The sequence below is a fragment of the Setaria viridis genome, chromosome 8 (genome assembly GCF_005286985.2).
Source record: "Setaria viridis chromosome 8, Setaria_viridis_v4.0, whole genome shotgun sequence".
NCBI classification, from domain to species: Eukaryota; Viridiplantae; Streptophyta; class Magnoliopsida; order Poales; family Poaceae; genus Setaria; species Setaria viridis.
The window spans coordinates 24719851-24744176 of NC_048270.2; the positions used below are offsets into that span (position 1 = coordinate 24719851).

At 47.5% G+C, this 24326-nt stretch overlaps 2 protein-coding genes across 2 annotated transcripts; both read left to right on the forward strand.

Moving 5' to 3' along the window:
• The first annotated feature begins 7978 nt into the window (after window positions 1–7978).
• LOC117833692 (putative disease resistance protein RGA1) lies at window positions 7979–13449 on the forward strand. The gene is made up of 2 exons (XM_034713286.2): window positions 7979–11304; window positions 13002–13449. Exon 1 carries the CDS (start codon window positions 8059–8061, stop codon window positions 11302–11304), a length of 3246 nt encoding a protein of 1081 aa, XP_034569177.1. The 5' UTR covers window positions 7979–8058; the 3' UTR covers window positions 13002–13449.
• A 7613-nt stretch (window positions 13450–21062) lies between these two features.
• On the forward strand, window positions 21063–21749 carry LOC117834405 (uncharacterized). Its single transcript, XM_034713996.1, has one exon. The coding sequence runs from the start codon at window positions 21063–21065 to the stop codon at window positions 21747–21749; it is 687 nt and encodes a 228-aa protein (XP_034569887.1).
• Window positions 21750–24326: the final 2577 nt, after the last annotated feature.

The window sequence follows — 24326 nt, forward strand, 5'->3', positions numbered from 1 at the left end:
AAGATGAGGGGATGGCAAAACCCGGCCCAACAAAATGGGCGAAGGTTACTGTCTCATTGGGATGTACCTCGAACGGCCATGGGTTGTTGAAGGCACTCCTACAACCCACGATTGCTCGGTCTTGCAGCAGCTTCACATGCACTAGCACCTAGATCTCCTCCTCCTTCATGGTCGCCCCTCTTCCAGGCCAAGGCCTCAACTGGCGGCGTGGTTTGGTTCGTCTTCCCGTACTTGGGCGGAGGTAGCTGTGGCTCCTTCCCCTTTTTGGATCCCTTCTTGGAACCCTCAGCACCCTTAGCAGCAGCAACTTTCCTCCCCATCCTGATTGTCGCAAGCTTCTTCACGCGCATATGCTTGGGGGCTCATAAAAGGGAGGCGGCGCTGGCAATCTAAGATCGGATTGCGGCGGCGGCGCTGGGAAGTAGGGTTTTTTCGCAAAGAGCAAATAGCAGATGGTAATGGTGGAATAAATGGAGGTAATGGCCCTGATATTTTTGCTTCTAGCCATCAATTTCGCATCTAGCCATCAGTTACCGAAGTTACCGCAAGAGATAAGGGTACTATTGGCGACGGTCATGATGACCAGTGGTTGACCCTTATACCTCCTAAAACTAGTCACGTAACAACTCGGGGACTGTGTGCCACGCGCCCGTCGACTAAAAATTTTTGTCCGGAGGTTAAGGCGAAGACAATGCAAATGCAGATTGACCCTCAGCCTGATTCTTCAATTCAACCTAAGGCTCGAAGGCTACTCCATATGAAGTGCGATTTCCATTATAAATTCAAGGACAGATATTCAAGACAGCGTCAAGTGAGGCATGAGCACATTCTAGCCGCATGATAGTACTCGAGTAACTTGAAGGTTCAACTTCGACAGAGTACTCAGAAGAGCACCAACAACTAGTCGGATGAAGCCTGTGAAGGTACTCGGGACAGCTGCATTTGACTAAAACGTACTCGGGGGCTTGTTGTACATACATCTATGGGCCCACTAGAGGGTTTGGACAGATCCGTATACTACACCGAGACGTGTCGCACATAGAGACTACGAAGTAGGATGGCGTAGTCTATGTGAAGGATAGGAACTAGTCGAGGACTCAGAAAACTACTCAGAGCAGTTAGAGTAGAACTCTCTTCGAATTCGACTAGTACTCCTGTAAGATAGACTGACCTACAACCCTGCTCCTCCGATATATAAGGATGGGCAGGGACCCCTCCAAACAAGTTCAATCCAATACAAGAAAACAGCACACAGGACGTAGGGTATTACCCGATCTAGCGGCCCGAACCTGTCTAAATCGCGTGCCTACGTACACCATCGAGCTCCTGATTTCGACGACACCCACCAACCAAAACTCTACTGCGGGTACTCCCTGGGTAGCTTACCAGGTTTAAACACCGACACTAGCCTTTAGTTCCAGATCTTTGACCCGAGACTTGTTTTGTGCTAAAAAAATATTAGAAATTCCTGGGAGGCCCCCACATGCGTACGTGGCAAGTCACAAGTCACGCAATTTTTCACGCGAAATATGCTCGTGCATGGTGCGTGAGATTCGAACCCACGACCTCAAGCCTCTCGCGTAGCTTCCTTACTGTCTCACCTACACAGCACATCTGACTGAGTAGGGGATGCAATCCTTTTATAGTAGCTCGTGGGGGACACTTTAGTTCCGGTTGGTAGTACCAACCGGGACTGAAGCCCTCGAAGGCTTTAGTTCGGGTTTGTAACACCAACCGGGACTAAAGGATCACTTGGACTAAAGGTGTTTCCACGGACAAGCTTTTTATTGAGGATCACCTTTAGTCCCGTTTGGTGTTACCAACCAGGACTAAAGCCTCTTTAATCCCGGGTCCAAAAATAATCAAGAATTTTGTAACTGGATGGAAGGTCGTTTCTCTAACAATGTACTATAGTAAAATGGCTCGAGCTGTTTCCAAAATGAACAAGAAGGTGAAGTGAGAAAAACTAGCTTCACTAGCTCTCGGTAGGAAAATGGAGGACTTGGGCTCTCTCAAACGGGAGCTAAGAAGCGATTTTAGAAAGCAATAAGAGTTACTCCACTTAGAAAGGGAAGCAATAACCAGTGTATGATAAATTGGGGGCACGTCAATGATAACTTTGCAGTGCAACCATGTCGTAGCCACGACATGATCCCAACCCAATCACCAGATAAAGCATACCCTACATAGCATACAATGTCCATATGCCATTGAGGCATGGCAATCACCACCAGCGATGACGTGAAACAATAAGAGGGTGATCTCTTGCTATGTAGCATTCAATTTAGTCGATGGCCGAGAGTTGAAACTTTTAAAAGAGGGAAGAACGAGTCATCGTAGTCATGATGTGATATAGAATACAGCAACTCAAAACTTGATGTGTTGGCATGCCATGCATGCAGTGTTGAACGAGGGGACGACACGAACAATCAAGGCTGCATATTGGATGACCGCAATGTAGCAGGCCACGCTCCTTGGCAAAACAGGGGGGGGGGGGGGGGGGGGGGGGGGGGGTTTGGCGGCGGCGAGAGTTGTTCATGCTGGGGAAGGTGCAACAACCACAGGATAATATAGGTTCATGCATGTCGACTGTCGTTATGGGAATATAGCAAACAGTATCGGAGAACAAAGAATGAAAAAGGAGATTTGGATATGCTAAGAACTAACAAGGTGTTTATAATCGAACTCAAACTTAAATTATAATTATTACTTTTGGTAGTATATATTAAACCATCCACCTAGATGTTCTACTAAAATATAAGGATAATTTATCATTGTAGAAAAAACTCACAAACAAAATGTACATTGCTAATAAAAAATAATAAATATATTCCTACTAAAAAGTATAAACATTTATATTGGTTTAGTAAATACCCCAAAATATTTTTTATGTGTACGGTATTCCCTTTTCTCATGAATTCATGTTTTAAAAATATATGCCACAAAATATGATGATATCTTAATTTACAATGGCGACTATTTGCATCCATTTATTTTAAAATAAAAATACTCAAAAAGGTATAAAAAGCTAGCTACCTGCGCTATTTGCGAGTAGACCTTGCTAGTTATATATACAGGGATGGTGTTATAAGCTATTTGGCAGGTGCCTAAAATGGGCGACATGAACAGGCCATGCTCTAAGCTATCAAATCTCCATGGCACAATCCTCGTTCCTACTTCTTGGTCCTTAGTTCATGCATTGTTCTTCTTCCCCAATCAACCCGACAGTGTGTAACAACCTGGCCTAGGAAAACAGCTAAGGCCTATTTTACATGTTGAATGGACCGCACCTGCTAATTAACTCGCTTGCCTTGCTTCGCAAGGAAGTTACAATCGGAGTTAACAGCTTCCTACAATCACCTATTTAAGCTGGTTTGGCTCCCTCTCCGTTTCCGATTTGGGACTATCCTTGCGTCGCTATAGTGTTTTGGCGCTATAGTAACCCGAATTCAGTCCGACCCATGGGCTAGGATGTCACATACACCCACGTCACATACACCCACCCTAAAGAACTCGACATCCTCGTCGAGCTATCAAACTAGCTTACTCTCACGGGACAAGGATTCAGGAACGACTTTCCTAGGCCCACTCTACATGTTGAATGGACCACACCTGCTAATTAACTCGCTTGCACTTTCGTCCTTGCTTCATACAAAAGGTTGCAACACGAGTTAACAGCTTCCTACAATCACCTATTTAAGCTGGTTCGGCTCCGTCTCCATTTTCGGTTTGGGACTATCCTTGCGTCGCTACAGTGTTTTTGGCACTACAGTAACCTGAATTCAATCCGGTCCAACCAGCCCATGGGCTGGGATGTCACACAGTGCCGCCGCCCTCACTTCCCTGCCTCCTACGCCCACCTGCCGACATCCTCAGCGGTGTGCACACTAGTTCCACTAGTATCTACTCACAGGCGATACGGGCCATGACTAATGCTCGGTTGTGAGCTGCGACATTCAGTTCTGGTGCGCATTTTCGGTATGCGCATGGTATAGGCCTGCGAGTGTGCACCGATGAAAAATTTACCTTTAGTCCCGGTTGGTAAGCCACATACCTCCCGAAAAACCAACTGGGACTAAATATTCAGGACTAAAGGTCCCCCTCTTTAGTTTCGGGTCACCCAGGACTAAAGACCCTAGAAAGGTTCAAAAAAATTAAAAAAAAAGTGCCGGCCGCTTGCGCCGGCCCCGTGGCGTGCCACGCCAGCCCCGCGCCCGCCTGGAAGAAAGGGAGAAGAGGGGGAGAGAACATAAGGAAGAAGATAAGGGTGAAAGGGAGAGAAGGAGAAGATAATAAAGTGGAGAGAGAGCGGGGGGCTGCGTGGAAAGGGATGTTTTAGTCCTAGTTGAAAACACCAACCGGGACTACAAGCCCTCACTTCAGTCTCAGTTGGTATGCCCCACCAGATTTTTATGCCCCACTAGCCGTTACAACCAGGACTAAAGGAAAGTCTTTAGTCCCAATTAATATTACCAATTGAGACTAAAGCTCCCCCGTCGGTGGCCGTTAGTGGTGGCTTTTTGACCCGGGACTATAGACCCTTTAGTCCTGGATTCAAAGATAACCGGGACTAATAACGTTGGATGGAAGGTCTCTCCTCTGCACGGTGTCGTCTACGAGCGGTACTCAGATTCAGACGGCGAGCGCAGTGCAGATTCAGATGCGGTGTACAAGGTTGCCGATACATCGGCTTCCTTTAGGGCGATGTCCGATTTGCAGATCGGTACGTGTGTATCTGCAGGATGCATATATGTGTGGTCTTTTCATAATCTGCCAGCGTACAAGCCAATGGCGAGTTTCTGGCTGTGACTGCTTGTCTTTGTGCCAGTAATGTTGTACACACAAAGTCCCCGTTTTTTTAATAATTTCATGCCCTAAGATACTGACGTACAGATCGTAAAAACGCTTAATCTTGCGAGATAACCAAAAGAGCTAGAGTAGTCATGTACTATACGGTGTAGATTGGGTTTATAGCAGATTAAATCTTCCAATTCGATGATTGGATTCACGGATCTAATCTACTAACTGAAAATATTCATACCGTGTAGCTTGATTCAACGAACGGATTCGAAGCCTGTCGCGTAGGAAGTTCGGCTAGGCCGGGAACCTGCCGGATCGGTGGAAAGTCGGTGCATGCAGATCCGGCTGCTAACAACGTTGATGTAGTCGACATCGTTGAAAGAGTCGATGGCAAGATCATCAGCATCGAGCTTGACGGTGACTCCTCCTGTGCGTGTGGTCGACGAAGAGCGATCGTGCTGATAATGTGTCTTGAAACACGTCATTAACGGTTGGATCTTCTCCCTCTCACGTTTTTCATGACAAGCACAACAACAAAGCTTCTCTTTATTTCTCATATCGATGTATTACAATAGGGGGTGTTTGGATACCCTTGTTAAATTTTAGCAGCTAAAGTTTAGCAACTTTTAGCAAAAAATTTGCCAAACACTCTTGCTAAAGTTTGCTAAACTATGGTTGCTAAGCTTTAGCCCTTTAGCAAGTTTTTGGTTGCTAAACCTTGCTAAAAGGTGGGGTGGACACCCTTTGCTCCTCATTATTGCTTGTCTGTTTAGCATTCATTAAGGGCAAATAGGTCTTTATCCACCTCATTAAATGTTGTTTAGCAAAGGTATCCAAACAGCCTTGACTAAACTTTAGCAACTAAAGTTTAGCACCTTTTAGCTGCTAAAGTTTAGCAAAGGTATCCAAACACCCGCTAGAGGTGCTCCACCTATATACATAAGCCTAGAGTTTTGGTAAGAACACGTAACCAACCAGATAAGGAGGACTTCTTCCATCTGTACGAAATCCGACAACATCCACCACCCCCAACCTCAACCGCAACCCCAACCCCTCATTTTCCAGCCTCGCAGCACACGCACACGGACAGGCACACACCGACAAAAAGGGAGAAAATGTTTGTTAGAAAGGGGAAAAAAGAGTAGGGATAGGGACCACAAAAAAATTATCTAGCCATTCTAATATAATGGGAATGCAATTTTCTTTTTTTTTACCCTAGGAATAACCATGACAATTTATGCTTGAAGTTGAATTGAACTGCTTTCACCATGTAAGGTTGTGGTTTTTGACTGGATGCTCTAAGACATTAGGATGATTATATACGGTTTTATTATCTGCTGCCTACGATATTCAAGAGTTTCAAATAGTGACAAAATTGAATCAATGTGTAGTTGAATGGCATTCCAGCATTGATCTGCGAAGGGGCGGTGCAGGAAGAAGTGCTCGACTACGGACACGCCTTTTGAGAGCAGTAGTTAACATGGCCCAAAAATATATTGTAGAAAACACTGCGATGACAAAACAGCGGAAAGAAATAGAAGAAAACGTCACTACAGCAGAGAATCTTGATGTCTATGTTCTAATCTTCAGCTCTTGTCGTCTCTGTCTGGCAGGTCTCCCGTGGTCTCTCTGTCTGCATAGTGCATATATAATAAAGTAGCGGACGTGGGGGCCATCATAGAAATTTCAGACTGTTCCAAAATAGAAATTGATAACTAGTCTGTTTCATTTGAAAAATCAACACCTTTATAATTAAATAATGTGTTTTTAGATAAGACTAACTATATAGTATGTATAAGAGGGATGTATTACTGATATAATACAATCATCTAAAATAGCTACATTTAGGTTTTTATAATTCAAAGTACATAAAATTTGACAAAGAAGAAGACACATAAAATAAGTAAATCATAAAAATATATTTTCGTATAAATTTGATTTAACTTAAGACTTACAAGAAATTTAAAACTAACTATATTTTTGGACAAAAAGAGTGTACGCCCATATTATCTCAATTAGATATACATCAAGGCTCATATTTAATGTTATAGAAAGTTTAAAGTACTTAATTCTACATTAGTAGTTAAAGAGGATCCTTGCTAGCTTAATAGGTGGATACTATGAAGCTTTGTTACCCCGATACTTAAAACATGACCTGTATTATGTATCCACGTATCCGTATTCGATACTCTGATATGCCTTTGTGCCCTTAACTTTTGCAAAAAAAAAATGATGTATCTATGTATTCGTGTCAGGCCAATACTGATACACATCCATATTGGTTCTGCATGGCTATGAAGTATTTGTTGGCGGCTCTTAAGTGCTAAATCTATACCGTTAACTCCTGCATAAACACATAAACGATAATCATCAGCAGTAGTGGTAGGAGTTATTACTAATGAATTCCACAATGTTGGTGAATATTTGTACGCAGGTCTATTAAAGGAGAAAACACACCTCAAGAGCAAGGAAACACACTCTCAACCAATCAGCAGCAAGCACACGGATCCATGAGCCCACAAACGGGAGGAAACTGACTAGATTCGTCGTGGAACACCCCGTACCCAAGCATGGACCCACAGGGCAGTGTTGTCTATGGCGGTTAGCTTGGGTCGGCCGAACCCAGGGTAGCCCCGCTCGCCTCCAGCCGCCACATGTCACCAGTTACCGACATTTCAATGGCGGTTAGGGAAGATTCCCCGAACGCAATCTTCATACATCGACTAAGTACGATTACATCGAATAGCTTATACTCAATGCCTGGAAAGGATACATCCAGTGTCTCTGGCACTGGCCCTATCTCTGGTTAGTTTTTGAACGGTTCTTGTTTTTATTTCTGTTCACGGTTAATAATGGTTTGAACATGAAAACATACACATGCCTTGTTATCCAAGATCACTATTCAACTTTATCTTTTACATAGTTAATTTCGGAATTAAAATGTATCCGCCTGAATATCTAACAGAGAGTATTAGATTATTCCGGTGTTCGAACCAAATAAACTAATTAGGTTTAAAATCAGGATGGAATGATTTGTTACCAAACCGGTCTCGTGCCAGAGAGTAGAGACTACTCAATACTCATGACTTGGTCTACCGGCTTTATTTTTTCTTGGCGCAGTGGGCCCTGCGACTGGTCTACCTAACTTTAGCACGGGCTGGTGGAACAGAGGGTCACTCTCGCTCTCGCAGTCCACTTGTGGAGTTGTGGACAAGAGCAGTCGATTGAATTGAAGATCGGAGAGATCCAGAGAGTGGCATGGCAGGAGCAGATCTGGAAAGAGTGGTGGAGTTGCTGCGCTCGGAGCGCATGGATGAGCAGCTCCGGCTGCTTGGGGCGGGCACCCTGCTCGCAGAGCTGCGTTCAGCCGTCTCCGTCATCCACAGCAACGGCACCGTCTCCAGGGGGGGGAACCAGAGGCTCATGCTCTTCATCCAGTCTCAGGCCGCTCCCCTGCGTGAGCTGCTGGACACATTGCTGCACACGCGGATAAGAGCAGAGGGATGGCATCAGGTGACTGCTGTCCTGTTTTGTCGCCGCTTCTCCCGCTCGTCCGCCCTCCGTGATCTGGGCCTGTTCTTGGACAGGTTCAGATCACTGGCATCCTACGTGGACAGGCCCTCCTACGGCCCTGGCCTCCCGGCTCCTCCGAACAGAGACGCCCTCCCAGTCCCAGCGACAGCATCCATGGTGGGAAGATCGGACCTGTTGGAGAAGATGGTGAGCGTCTTGCTCGCCGATCGAACCCGCTCCGACGGGCTGCTGGTGATGCCCATTGTCGGGGGTCCCGGCGTTGGCAAGACCGCCCTCGCCAGGGCCCTGCTGCGCGACGACAGGGTGAAGCGCAAGTTCGGCGTGCGGCTCGCGGTGCCAGTCACGCGGAAATTCTTCCTCGAGACGACGCTGATTCTGCTCATCTCTCCAGAGGTAGCCGCCCATGTCCAGTACAACTATACTCCGGAGGTCATGGCGAGCCGCATCAGCCGCTCGCTGAGGGGACGGGACTACCTGATCGTCCTGGATGATATGTGGAGCGACAAGGAAGGAAAATGGTTGGAGATAGGTGCCCTGATGAGGTCCCTGCCTTGGAATGGCGCGGTGGTCGTCACCACCCGGACTCGTGACGTCGCAGCCAAGCTTGCCGGCACCATCACAGAAGCCTCCTGCACAAACAAGCCCTTCTATCTGCAGTCTCTGGAGCCGGAATTCTCCTCCTCGTTCGTGGATGAATGGGCCGCCGCGTACTGTGGCGATTGGCCCGGTGAGCTCTTCAGAGAAGCAGGTACCAAGATTGCCGATAGATGCAGCGGCGTGCCATTGCTATTGCAGTATGCAGGTGCACGTTTTTGCCAGCCGCAGGGCGACAAGTTCTGGCAAGGATTTCTGGGGGATACTACGGATTCCAGCGTCCGACATCCGGGCATTTACTTCTGGCGAGAGGTGCTGTGGTGCATCGACGAACTGCCACACGATAGGTTCTGGCAGCAATTTCTGGGGCACTCTGGTGATCTGCCTGATGGGAATGCAGTCTTGGAGAGCGCTGCCGCCGGCTACCAACATCTCCCGTCCGACATGCGGAGCTGCCTCTTGTATTGCTCCATGTTCCCTTCAGGCTACGACTACGATGTCGAGGAGTTGTCTGATCTCTTGGCGGCGCAGAGCTACATACCGCCCGCGGTAGCCAAAGCGCAACAGAAAGGGTTTCTGCAGCAGCTCCTTGATGAGTGCTTCTACCCGTTGCAAGAGCATGAGTACGGGGACAAGTGTATGTACAGGATGCACAAGGTGCTGCACATCTTTGCACAGTTCATGGATATGAAAACTAGTTCAGTTGTCAGAGCTGACCAGGCAACTCAGCTTGCCACTAAAGCTGCATCCCAGAGTCTTACTTCTCTTCGACGTGCATCGCTAATTGTTAACCCACTGACAGCATCGTTTCCTACAAGTTTGTTCAAGTGCGAAGAATTGGGAGCACTGATACTAATTCAAGAAGGAGCAATGTGCACACCCGACCAGCCTCGATGTGAGATCTCAGAGATTCCCCAAGAGTTTTTGAATTCATGTCTTCGCGTACAGGCGTTGAATTTCAGAGCTACTAAGATCAGGACGCTTCCTACAAAGTTTGTGGAGACGTACAAGTACAACATGAGATATCTCAACCTTTCGCTGACAGATATTGACAATCTCCCCAGCTCAATCGCCAGGTTGGTGTCTCTTCAAACACTCATACTCTCGTATTGTGACAAGCTCCGGAAGCTGCATCCTAACGTGACCAAGCTTTCCGTCCTACAAAAGTTGGAACTTGAAGGCTGTTGCAACCTGGTCGAATTGCCTCAGGACTTGAGCAAAATGAAGAAGCTTGAGCACCTAAACGTTATTGAGTGCTCATCGCTCACTCAGCTGCCACGAGGGATAGGCCAACTGAAAAGGCTTCAAATGTTATTGGGCTACATTGTTTCCTACGCCGATGGAAATCCAATGTCAGAGTTGGAATCATTGACAAACCTCCATGGCCTCAGTCTGCAAAGTCTTGAAAAGGTTATTGATCCTTTAGATGCAAGATTTGCAAGATTGAATTACAAAACAAATCTTGAGTCGTTGACATTGCAGTGGAACATGGATGATTATTCGAACGATACAATACCAGCTTATGCCGTACTTGAATCTCTTCAGCCTCACCGACGCTTGAAAGCATTGGAGATTGTTGGATATGAAGGAAAGTACCTTCCTTCTTGGATGGTCGTGACTAAACCATATCTGGTGTCTCTTGTGGAGATCAGGCTGATTAATCTGAGGTCATGTGAAAAAGTATTGCCTCCACTGGGGCTACTACCATCTCTGAAGATTGCTGAGATAAGTGGGGCTGAAACAATCTGCAGCGTCAAGGATAATTTCTATGGCCATAAAGGCAGATTTCCCTCATTGGAGAAGTTAGTTTTCTCATACATGCATAACCTTGAAATCTGGGAACAGGAGCACCGCCCGGGCATGTTTCCCCGCCTCAGAGAATTGGTAATCATCCAATGCCCAAAACTGAGAGCATTGCACATGGAGCTCCCATCACTTGAGAAGTTGGAACTTTGGATGAATAACAAGATGCTGTACGGCCTGAAAGGAGCCTTGCGAGGTGTAGCCAAGACCCTGGAGCATATATCGATTTCCTTCGGTGAAGAGCTGCTAGCTTATTCACAATGCGAGGGCCTGCGGGATCTTGGTAAGCTCACCAAGCTGGAGATATGCGGGTGCGACGAGCTGACATGCCTCCCACAGGGTTTGCAGCATCTTTCATCCATCAGAATCTTGAGGATTGACAACTGCAGCAAACTGAAGACGTTGCCAGATTGGTTGGAGAACCTACCTTCTCTTCGAATTGTGCAGTTATCAGGCTGTCCTCTGCTGCAGCACATGCCTGGAGGCTTGCAACAACGTCCCAGAATCATACATGTCGAGGACTGCCCCAACCTACCAGAAGAACCGTTTCCTGGTTTCCAGCGCAGCCAATAGGTACATCATCTCTTGATGCATTCGTAATGGCATTTAAGTGTTATTTTCCAAATAAAATGGTAATAACTTCGTTAAAATGTTTATTTGAAGAATTTTTGTGGCAGTTGTTATTCTATTAATTGCCTTGGAAAAAACTGGCAGTTTCACTTTCATTTTCTATTTATTTTTCAGTAAAATCAATATCTAGTTATCTACTCATCCTAATCAAAGAACCTCCAACAAAATGGCATGAAATTTATTTTTGAGCTCTGTTTTTGCCATGATTGGAGAGGTACCAAGAGTTACTACTAATTATAATTTTAGTACCTTACGAGGACTGTGAAAAATCTCTTAATGTATATATGCAGTGACACTGGGGCCTTGTTTGAGTTCCAAATCTCTAAAAACCTCTTATTTTCTATGAACATGCTATTTTTGTATTTGTCAATACAATTTGACATCTTAAATTTTGGAAAAAATCCTATTTTCACCCTCCAAATATCGCGGAAGTCTGAACTTCAACATGCAACTAGAAAATCGGATAGAAAGGGACATCCAACCATCAAAACCGGGCAAATTTGACCCTTTGTGTGGTTTTGCATTTTCTAGAAATTTAAAAAGGTTAGGTTTAATTAAAAAATACATAACTAATTCATTTCAAATAAAAAATATCAAATTTGTGCAAAAAAATACTGAAAATGTAACCTATCTACCAGTGTCCTTTTTGGCATTATTTAAATCTTATTTGGTCATGTTCCTTGTATTTTATTACGAGCAATAAAACACTAGGAATAGTAACAAATAACATGTAACAACTCCAAAAAGAGTATAGACAAATAGCCTACATTTTTAGAAAACTTTATGTACCAAATTCATATTTTTTTGGATTTGAAATGAATTAGTTTTGATTTTTTTATTAAACCAAAACTTTTAAAATTTCTAGAAAATGAAAAACACCCTCAAAACCACTAAAATTCTAAATTTGCCCGGTTTTTTAGTCAGATGACCCTAATTGTTCGGTTTTTAGTTGTGGGTTGGAAATTAGACTTTTGTAATAGTTGAAGGGTGAAAATAGCAGTTCTGCCAGGAGACCCTATTGTTACCAATGGCAAAGAAATCATCTTCGAAGTTATTTAGGTTGCACACGCGGATAAATTCTTCAATGGTCGAGAGTGGATATAGAAAACTTAGACACCTCGCCTCAATGTTCATAAGAAAGGGGATAGTTAATAATTCAGTTCTGCTCTTTGCGGGTATGTTGCTGCTGATGCTAGAAGACTGCAAATAATCATTTTGCCCACTTGGGATTTATTTTTTTGCAAAACACAGTACTGACTATATACGCATGTACACCTACCCTTGAACACATGCATGTAACTCTATCTCTATGAGCACCTCCAAGAGACTGGAGCATCACTGTTGACAATGAAAAAATAGCACCCATTAAATCCTTAATAAATCTAGGAAAATGGAGCACCCATGCCTAGTTGAGGAATTGAACTCGGGTGAACACGTTCCACCAAAAGGCTCTAAAATAGTTCGCTGCCTATTTAGAAACTTTTTTCAGCTGTTTTCGGAACGCTACATTTTTTGCCCTATTTTAGAGATGTTTTCTTCGGTTAAGTTTCCTTTTGATGAAGTAGGGGAGCAGAAACAAGCAATAGTGAAGTTGTTCCAGGTTACCCAATCCTCTGTTTCATGTCAGTGTTTGATTTCAGGTCACTATTCACAGTCCAGCACATCGCATGACGAGAAGAGGAAGAAATGAAGCCCAATGGCCAGGAAAGGGTTGTTCCGTTGAAAGCCGGCGGCCCTCCAGCCATAGTACGTGTTCGTGGAGTTGGGCCTCGTCACCCCCTTTGGGCCCACATTTGACATGGGACATTCCTCCCTCCTAATTAAGAGGAACCGGCTGAGACTGCAAGTCCTGCCAATTAGCATACGTGGAGTTGGGTCTTGTCGCCCCCCTTGGGCTGACATTTGACATGGGACATTCCTCCCTCTAAATTGAGAGGAACCAGCTGAGACTGCTAGTCCTGCCAATTAGCATCCGGAGAAAGCTATATAGCTTTCGTTGTTTGAGATCTCGTGTAGCCCTAGTGGACCACACGATCTCATTCTCTCTATCTCCACTACTCTCTCGCGCGCTGTTGCGTTCTGTCCCAATGTCTGAGGTCGGGATGGAAGCTGGGTGGGAGTGGCTTGGTGGTGAGGTTGCCACCAGCCGTGCGTCATGGTAAAGGCCGGCGGTGGGTGGCGGAGGTTAGGTTAGGGTTCGTTATTTCCGGAGGGTTCCAATGGCCTCCACGCCGCCAGGGCTAGACATTCGATGGGAAGAGCCAGCGGCGGGGGTGATGAGGACAATCAGAGTAGGAAGGGCAGTGGTGGATGGTGGGTGGACGGCGCACTTCCACTAGCCAAGGCAGCGGAGGAGGGTGCGGAGAAGAAGGAAACCACGGCGTAGGGAGGGGGGTGAGGAAGACCGAATGTGGGCTGGTCGGAATGGTGGATGGTGGGCAGGCGGTGGACTAGCCGCCACTTGCCGCGGTGGTGGACGAGCAGGTGGAGGTGGGAGGCGTTGGAGGTGGAAGAAGACGTCGGCACTTCAAGGAAGAAGAATGCCGATTGGTTTGTTGTTGATGGGCCTAGCTCAGTTAACTACATCTGGCTTTGGAAGCCAGATAGAAGCCCCCATGAGCACCAACATCCGGTTCATCAGGCTCGTCAATCTTTTGACTGTGTCACAACAAGAACATCGACTTTCTGTCACAACCGTCCAAGACATGGTAGAGAAAAGAGGGCTAGGCGGTTCTTCAGTTATGCTCTTGGCCGATGCCTTGTTGCTCTTTTGCTCGTTAAGGAACTGTTTTCAGCTGTAATTGAACCCTCCCCATGAGATGTTTTCCTCTGATTAAACCCGACTATAATATGTGATAAACTCGTAAACTTTTACATTGTTAGTGAAGGGTGACTTATTATTGATAACGAACTAATAATTTTATGACGTATTAGACTATTAATTGGTTTCCCGGGACTAATGTTGAGATTTCCAGTAGTGTATTCACGATGGGAATTTAGATTATTGTGGTCCATGAGACAACTGCTTACCTTTTCTTGATTTTAATTACTATAACTTATAAATAGCGATATTGTTTCCTTTTGCCCATACATCATTGCACGAAATATTGTTCTTGGGTCAAGGTCCATCCACTGAGAAACAAAATAGCATTCCAAGTGCTTAGGAAGCAGAGTGGACGGCCCTCGCGTCGCCTCCTCTGGGGCGACTCAGACAGCGCCCCGACGTCCGCCGCCGCCGCCACCCTCCCAGCCTTCTCCCCACCTTGCCACCGCCGGAGTAGGGCACCGGAAGCCCGTGTGCTTGCGAGGAAGGTGGCAGTGGGGCCATCTCTAGCCGGCCATGGACGCCCGGGTCAACGATGGCACCGGCCATGGTGGCGGCAGCGACGACCCCGGCTGGCAGATCCAGTGTCCAGGGGACCGGATCCGGCGCCCCCAATGGTGGATCCGCGAGGAGTGGCTTGCGGCGTGAGGAGGCAGCGGCGGAAGGAGAGGAGACGGTGGCGGCAATTTGAGGCCAAGCCGGAGCTGCAAGGGGCTGTGCACGCGGCGGCTAGCTCGCCCACGGAGGTTCTGGCATGGCCGGTGATGCCCGAGGTGTAGGGATACGAGGTAAGCTACACTAGCGCAAAATAAAAATTTTCTACCACGTAAACCAGGAAAACTACCGTATAAGGATGACGGGATTACCACTCGACGCACTGATGCGGAAGATGTAGATTCGCGTCAATGCAACGAAGTCGATCAGCGTAGTCGAACATGTAGTCGATCACGTCGACGTCCAGCAGCTCCTCAGCAACTCGTCCACGTGCAGCAAGATCGCCCTCGTGCCGCGGCTCGTCGTTGGCTCGTCGTGGTTCGTCGGTGGCTCGTCGTGGCTCGTCGGCGGCTCGTCCAAGTGCTGCAAGCGCAACACCTCCAAGGTATCCACACGTGCAGGGAGGAAGCGTCGCAAGCCAGACTGCTAGGTCCGTGAGTTGTAACAGGCGAGGGCGTGGGAGGCGCGGCAGATGTGTTTCGCCAAAAAGGTGTAAACCCTAGGGTGCCCCACCCCTCTATTTATAGAGGTTCCTAATGGGCCTCTGGGTCCGAGGCCCATTAGTACTTCTAAACCTAATCCAACTCGGATCACATCCGAATTAGGCTTCCATCCCCTTAAGTGTGTGACCCTATGGATACAAATGGAATATCATCATCTCTATGATTGCCTCTAGGGCATACCTCCAACACGAGGCAGGGGCGCAAGGCGACTGGTGCACCCGAGGCCGCAGCCTGCGGGGCTGTGACAGGCGGGACGGAGCGTCCCGACAGCGAGCACAGGCACAGCCGCGGCGGTCGCTGGCAAGCCCCTGGACGCGCGCAGGTGTAGACCTCAGCGGTGGAGTAGGAGCGCACATTGGAGATCTGCTAGGAGGGCCGAGCGCCATGGCATCGAAGCACAGTGGCGGGTGGCGGCACCAGCAGCCCAGGAGCGCGGAGGAGGGCACACGCTCACAACTGCAGCGGCGGTAGGAGCGAGCAGGCAGGTACGGTGGCCGTGCGCAATCCAGCGGTCAGAGGCAGGCGCGGTCGAAGATATGGCGGCAGCCCTAGGCAATGAGCCGGTGCGCGGCGGTGGCCAGCCCCCTCTCCGGCAATGTGACAGGCGGCGCGGCGCCGCCGTGGTGGTGGGGCCGGAGGGTGCTTGTACGTTCGTGGCACCATGGTGGTGATGCGTGATGTACTGGGCCACCATTCTGGCATAGACGTCGCAGAGGTGATGGGTGATCGAGTAGGTGCTGCAAGCGATGCCCGGTGGCAGGGCGTGGGACGCTAGGAGGTGCGCCACCGGGGGGAGTGTGCGGGCAGGGAGGAGTGCGGTCGGGAGAGAGCACGGTGGTCAGGAGGAGCACAGCCAGCGGACACCCAGTGTTGGTAGGAAGGTGTAGGCGATGGAGCCACCAAACAAGGAGTTGTGGAGGAGGCGCCGCAGGATGAGACGGGGAGAGGCGCGGCGCCGCCCTAGCTTAGCGGTCGTGGTTGTGGTCTGTGAGTGCCAAGCTGAGAGCGTGCAGCGACGGATTGGGATGCTTTGGGCGAAAGCCCTCGCTGGCCTTCGTGCTTGTGCAGATGATGGCGGCATTCTAGGGTGTCGTTTTCCTTGTTGGGGCATCATGATAGAGCTACAACCCTCCTTCACGGGGTTCCTCCAGGTGAAAACCCTATCTAGACCTTGGATGAGCGACGGTGGCACCACTGGCATCGTGCCCTCCTTGGAGGCATTGTCTCTAGAGACCCAACTCGGCATGGCATCGCGGATCCACTGGTCATAGGCGGCAACAGCTGGTGATGGCAATCCCGTTGTGTGGCAAGCTCCAAGGGGGCTGTCGAGCTCACATGGTGGCAATCATAGTCATAGTGGCGGCCAGAGGTTGTTGTGCGGTTGTCGGTTGGTTGCTTCCAGCGGATCACGGTGGCTGGCGTTGCTTGGCAATGGTCAGTGCGGCGTGGGACTGCATCCGAGGACGGCGCTTGCAGCAACAGCATCATGGGACGACTTGGCTTGTAGCGGACCGTGGTGGGTTTCTCAGCTCAGCTGGGCCACCCAGTGCGATACATCATCGGAAGATGGTGCAAGTGACACGCTGGGCTTGCTGAAGTGGCGGTGAAGGCTATGCGCGTGAGTAAAGCAGCGAGGAGAGGTCGACCTACGGTGGCGGCCCGGCTGTTCGATGGAGATCTGAGGAAGCGGGGCAACATTGCTTACCACACCGACAGCGACAAAAGAAACGGATCCGTGACGTGGAGTTCCGGGGCGGGCGTGGTGGGGCCCCTGCGCGAGAGCGAGATGGAGTCCGGCGGATGTGGCGAGGCCCCCGCGCATTGTGTACCGTGGTGGCGGCTGCGAGGCAGCCTGCGAGAGGTCCGGATCCGGTCATATCACTCTATCAGGTGGAGTGTGGTGTCTGTAGCGGAACTTCGGTGAGGGTCCCGCATGGCGGCGGCCTCCTCGATGGGGTGCAGTCTGCTTCTGCCAGGTTCCCTATCGACGTAGGGCCACTCAAGGAAGTTTCGGCGACTACTTGAGGGTTTTTGTTGGTGGGTACCGCTAGGGAGAGTGGGAGTGGGGAGGCCGCTTTTGAGTTGAGTGGTGACCCGCGTTGATGTCCTAATCCAACCGGGTGAGTTTTTTCGTTGTTTTTTCTTTTCTTTTTCTTTTCCTGCCTATAGCCTTCCAGGGTTGTAGTCTTGTATTTTTCTGCTATATCAATGAAACATGTAGGTGGGTCATTCGTTAAAAAAAATAGCATTCCAGATAAACAGATAGGGGTCCATGAAGATTTGAGGTCCCGGTCCCCTACTCTTCGTACTGGTTGCACAACTTTTTCAAAGCAGCTTTGGCTTAGATGACATTCGATGTGCAGCTAGTCAAGGAAGAAATAATTGGCGCACGCATTTGCCAGGCGGGCAACAAATAAATATTGAGGCTGGTTGCATCTCAATAGATATTGTTACTTTGCCCTCTAATGCCCGCAGCTGCACTTCTGGTCATTCGTTCTGCCGTGTTTTTGGTCGTTTTCTATGTCTTGATTGATGTCTTTTACAGCCTAATCATCCTTATGTTAGTTGTACACATGTGTGCGTCCACTTTTTTTTTTACTTTGCTTTCAATAGGTTCAGTTCCTTTCATGCAACCTAAAGAATGATATATTTTGACTGGGAGTCAAACATGGAGTGCCAAGAAACAGTTGTGCACCAGCGTCACCTGTGTCTACACATCTCATTGCACTGCTGCAGCACGCCCCTCTTGTTTTCAACTACTTAGCAGCTAGTGGCCGCATCTTCATACACAAAGGATCTGTTTGTATCCGCTTATTTCCCGCTTATCGGTAGAAATAAGCCATAAGCCCATCCAAACATCTAGCTTATTTCCCGGTTACCACCCAAACCACTTAGCCCACAATCCATGATAGAACTAGCGGACCGATTTTCGTGTACGCGGCCTCGGGGGTGCTTCTCCCGCAAGCGAACGATTTTTCCCCGGATACCCCCACCCCACCGACACCTGTCGTCCACCCCCGCGCCATCGATCCTGCGCCCGCCGCCAGCTCCGGCCGCCGCCCTCCACCGGCTCCCTGCACCGAATCCCGCCCTCCACCGACTCCTTGGCCAGATCCCACCCGCCGCCGCCGCTAGCTCCGTCCTCCCTCCCCGCGTCCTCCCTGGCTGCCTCGCGTCCTCCCTGCCCTCCTAGTGTCAGTCCACCAGCTCCTTCCACCGGTGGTCGTGGCCAGGCTCACTGGGCACACAACGGCGAGCGTGCGTGCGAGCTGTGAGCTCTCCCAGGGTACCGTCTTCTGCCGCACTTGTCAGGATCGCTAGCAAGTAGATCATGCACCGTGGATATGCCAATTCCATCTTCATTTGATACCATATCCATTTGCATAGATTGCTCCTTTTTATTCTAGATATGTAATTGTTGTGTTTGGTGAATTCGTGACCGTGCGATGATTCTAGACATTTGAGTTGGGAGGATGGCTTCCTTGGAGTGTTCTTTCATGTGCTGCGGGCAGTGTTTTAAGAATTCGGTATAGTTTTTTGAACCTGGAATGGGTTATTGTGTCTTTGTAGAATCTATCTTGTAAGTCCGCTTGCTAGATAAGCGAGTTCCAGAAAAGCGTATACAGTCAAAGTCATCATCCGCGGGTTGCAATGGTCAGAATAATTGCAGGTAAGGAGTGAACTCAATTGGCGTTTTCCAGAGCTTTCTTTGGTCCGGGTTTTCGTCATGTTGTGGGCTGCTTTCGCTCCCGTGACTCCTAGGAAGGATGCTGCTCGTTTGTTTCTTTTCCCAACATTTCAGACTTGCCGTAGACCTTGACTTCTGCCGGCAGTAGGAGGAGAGGATGAGGATGTCATGATGTGGAAGATCGCGGACGAGGAGACGTGGAGGACATTTGCGTGGACCGGCAAGCAGTGAGCTTCGGAGCGCCTATAGAAAGTTGGATTGGGGTTGCGGCGGTGACATTTCTGTCCTCTGCTTCCAGTTTGCACACCCAATGCAGTATATGCGTCTGGTGATTGCTGAACTGGGAGGTACTTAGCTTCCTTCATATCAGATGCCTTACTTTGTATAAATTAAATTCTTATTTTATATTGACTTCTGAATTATGTTTGTCCTGTTTCTTTATATCGACTTCTGAATTATGCGTTCTGTTTCTTTCCTACACCATGCATGTTATCCGTCAGATCTGAAACAAGCATGATCCATGGTTTTCCCTTCTTTTTTTCAATGCAGAGGCAAATTTTCCTGAGCTGACAATTTATTCATATCAATTTAATCTGTAAAGTAAGTAAAAATACCAATTAAAGTATGTTTGCACCATAACATACTTGCATACCTGCTCCCAGATCATCCATGTTAATACGATTATATTCTCTGTAATGTTCACTTTGAATCCAACAAGTTCCATAATTTTTTTGTAAATATATATTCCTGATCAGACATGTTTCATGTTTCCCCTTGCACTTGCTTTGCTCACTGGGCATTTTATTTGCTCAAATTTTGGCAGTCTCTTTCATTAGTTGGGCAACTTTCATCAGTGGAGCGGTGATGCTCTGCACATGTTTCTACACATAACAACACTAAGATTCTGGCATTTTCACTGCACAAAAAACTGCTGAATATAATTCTTATTGCCACTTCTTTTCAGATAACTACTGAGCACAAATGTTCCCTAACTATGCATCAGTGTTCCCTGTTCTGCTGCTGCTGCTACTGCTACCTCATGCAACCTGCTCGTGGTTGCAAGGGAACCAAACTGATCGCATTGCGCTACTTGATTTCAAGCTCTCTTGTAGCGATCCCCATGGATCTTTGTCCTCCTGGAATGTGAGCAGTAACTTCTGCTTGTGGAAAGGCATCTCATGCAGCCGGAAGCATCCGCAGCGTGTCACTCAGCTTGACCTCACTGATCAACGCTTGACGGGCTACTCCGTCCCTCGAAAACCTTACACATCTCTGAGCTCTGCGCCTGTCAAATAACAGCTTCAGTGGTGAGATCCCTGCTTCACTTGGTCATCTAAGCCGGCTGGAGGTGATTTCGTTGAGCAATAACTCACTCCAAGGATGGATTCCTGATGAGCTCTCCGATTGTTCTAACCTCCAGATCTTATCCTTGCGCTCCAATCATCTAAAAGGGAGGATTCCTCACACTATTGGCTCTCTGTTGAAGTTTGTGATTCTGAATCTTTCAGCGAATAAACTTACTGGGTCCATTCCACGTTCTATTGGTAACATGACAGCTCTGAATGTACTTTCTCTTTCAGAGAATTACGTTCAGGCCCCGTTTGGGTCCAAGGAATTGGAATCTATTTAATGGAGTAGGCTAATTTATGTTGGAATGTGGCATTCCACAACTTTCCAAAGTTTAGATATAAGCCTATCTTAAATTCATGGGGTGGGAGATGGAAATTGATTCTAGAGATTATGGTTATTAGATGGAATTCAATTCTTATAGCACGCTCCTAGACTCGCTTCTCTATAGTAGAAGTGCAGCATACAAGTATCTCTCCCATATCACCAACTATAATATACAACTATATTCCACATACAATTATATTAGCTTAATTAATTTGTGTCTAAATTATGATTATTAGGATGGAATTCAATTCCAATGATCCAAACGGGACCTCAGGGAAGCATCCCTGAAGAACTTGGAATGGTCATTGACGTGTCGTACTTGGGTCTTGGAGCCAACTTTCTGTCAGGAAGGGTGCCACCAACGTTGCTCAACCTTTCTTCTGTGATTTACCTTGGACTGGAGCTGAATCATTTTGACAAGGCAGTGTTACCTTCTGATTTTGGCAGCCATCTCCCCAAACTGCAGCACCTTGGGTTAGACTCTAACAATTTTGAGGGGCCTATCCCAGCTTCTCTAGCTAATGCTTCAAGCCTCGTCGATATTGGGCTCTCCAGCAACTTTTTCAGTGGTAGAGTGCCAAGCTCTCTTGGCAGTTTACATGATCTCACCTTCCTGAATCTTGAATCCAACAGCCTTGAAGCATCTGACATGGAGAGCTGGGAGTTCATGGACTCATGGGCCAACTACAGCAAACTTCAAACAATTGCACTTTCTATGAATAACTTAGGAGGGGGTGTGCCAAGCTCTATTGCTAACCTCTCCTCTCAACTCCAAATATTGTACCTTGGCACAAACAAGTTATCTGGCCAGTTCCCCTCCGGCATTGCAAACCTCCAGAACTTAATTGCTTTATCACTTGAATATAATCAGTATGTGGGCGCGATTCCCGAGTGGGTTGGAAAGCTAGGGAATTTGCAGGTATTGTACCTTGAAGCAAACAGCTTCACCGGACCAATCCCGCTTTCCATCAGTTATCTTTCTTAGTTGTTACATCTCTATATTCAAGATAATAAGATAGAAGGGATCCTTCCTCCCAGCATTGGAAAGATGAAGAACCTCCAAAGATTGAACATCACTAACAACAGCCTCCAGGGGAATGTTCCAGCTGAGATTTTCAGTCTGCCCTCACTGATAAGTTGCAACTATCTTTTAACAAGCTTGATGGCATGTTGCCGCCTGAGGTTGGCAATGCTAAACAACTCATGGAGCTGGAATTGTCGTCAAACAAGCTATCTGGAGAAATACCAACTACTCTGGGTAACTGCCGGGGCTTAGAAATCATAGAACTGGCACATGACTCCCTTGTTGGAAATGTTCCAGTATCCTTACGGAACTTGGCGAGCTTGAAAAGATTGAATCTTTCTCACAATAATTTGTTAGGAACCATCCCCACATCTCTTGGTGGTTTGAAGTTGCTCAACCAAATAGATATTTCATACAATCATCTTGTAGGTGAGGTACCAAAAAAAGGTGTGTTCCTGAATGCATCTGAAACCGTGCTTGAAGGGAACTCGGAGCGTCTGGTGCCAAGTAAACCTTATGAATTCCCAAAAAAAGGTGTGTTCCTGAATGCATGTTCAAGTTTGGGATCTTTTGTTATTTTATTTTCACTGAAAAAATATGCGCCACCAGACGCAGGAGGTAACTTTTTGGTCTAGTCCCTTAGATTCACCGTGGCTTTGACTGACACCCATCTACAATGGCAACAGAAAGCGATCCAAATTTCCAATAGAACCTTTTGCAAGTTCTAAAAATGATGCCGTGGAGTTCGGAGATTCATGACTAATGATTTCACATCAGTGTTGAGCGTTATTTATTTCTTTGTGGAGGTAAGTTTAACTGACCATATGACAGAGATTATCGATGACCAACTGCTGGAAGAAGTCGACGACTTTGAAGTCATGAAGGAGAGCACGGTGACAGGCTGACAGCTAGGACTGGGTGCGCTCCACGATAAGGGTTGGGCTGTCCTGCTGCACATGCCAATCCCCGAATGAGAGGATGAGCATGAGAGAATCTCTCTCATGCTCATCCTCTCAGAGAGAAGTGGCCATGAAGCTGCAGGTAATCAGGAAGTCCTATGTAGACGAAGCTCTGGAAGTGGCCTGTTGAACTTCAGCAAACTACATGAATTTGTCAGAATGCCATACAGTTAACAAACACACTAGTACCAGTGACTATACTGCCACTAAATAACTAAAATCACAAACTGAGTCATAATTGCTGCACCAAATGTTTTTAGAATCTTCCCACCTCTGTAATTTTCAAGTCGCGTATAGCGTAAAGGAAGCGCGGACAGTCATAAAGTCGTGACCCTCTAGAAACCCGTCATGACGTCATCCAATCCTGAACAGAAGAAACAGAGGTGCATGTAGAAAGAAGAACTATACATTGTTGTTGGTGTTATGTTGTTACTTGATTTGGCCTCCCAACACGATCAGGACCTTACATTAATTAGTAATTAACCCGAGCTTTTGCTTTTGGATCGAGCAAGATAAGCATCCAGCGTGTGCTTCTCATCGACGACGACTTCGCCGTGCTTCTCGAGCAGCTCCCTAACCCACTGCTGCGTGTCCCGCATGATCCGCCGGAGCTTATTCCTCGCGGCCACGCCCTCCAGCTCGGCGGCCCGGGATGCCTCCTTCTCCTCCTCGGAGAAGGGCAGCCGGTCGATCCTGTCTAGGTTGGGGACGACATCCGCAGCGACGTCCCACGACAGGATGAAGTCCACCTGGTGCGGCGGCACCCTCCACATTTTCTTCCCCTCGGCCGGCGGTGCCGCCGCCTGCGGCTCGTCGCCCTCGGCGTCAACCTCCTCCTCCTCTTGCTCCGCCGCCATTTCGGGATCAAGCATCTCCGTTGTTCCCTTCTCCTCCGATGGCACCACGGTACCGTTCTTCACGAGGTCGCCGGCAGAACTGGCCATCTCTCCTCCCGTGTCGGCGCAGGCGATCGAGGTTGCGCCTCACGTTCGGGACTCGTCTCGTTGGGATCGGAAACGGGACGCCCACGTTCGGACTCGTCGCTGCAAGGAGCTCAAAACATTAAACGGCCGAATGCGAAGGTTGTGGCAAATTTGGCCCAGCCCAAGCGACAATAAACAGGGGTTCGGCCTGAACAATTTTTTTGTTCGTCTGGTATATACTCCCTCCGTCGCAAAGAACGTCTTTTAGGTTTGTCAAAGTTAAAATATTTTAAATTTTACTAAGTTTACAATTAAGAATATCAATAGTTATAACACTAAATAGGTATGCTATGAAAATATATTTTATAACGAATTCATTGAAACTTGCTAGACATAAGAAGCATTTATATATTTTTATATAAATTTGGTCAAACATAAGATGGTTTGACTTAGAACATAACTAAAGGGATACTCTATTACGAAATCCAAAAGAAGAAAGGTAAGGTAGAAGTTGATGTGTTCGAATTGTGTACAAAGCTTTTGTATGAGCTTAGAGCCCGAATGGACTAAAGTTAATGTTCTAAACTTTAGTCGGCCCGACCTTGTCTTTCTTTGGAGCCAGGTTAACTTTTATCTCATTTATTAGTAAAAGTTAA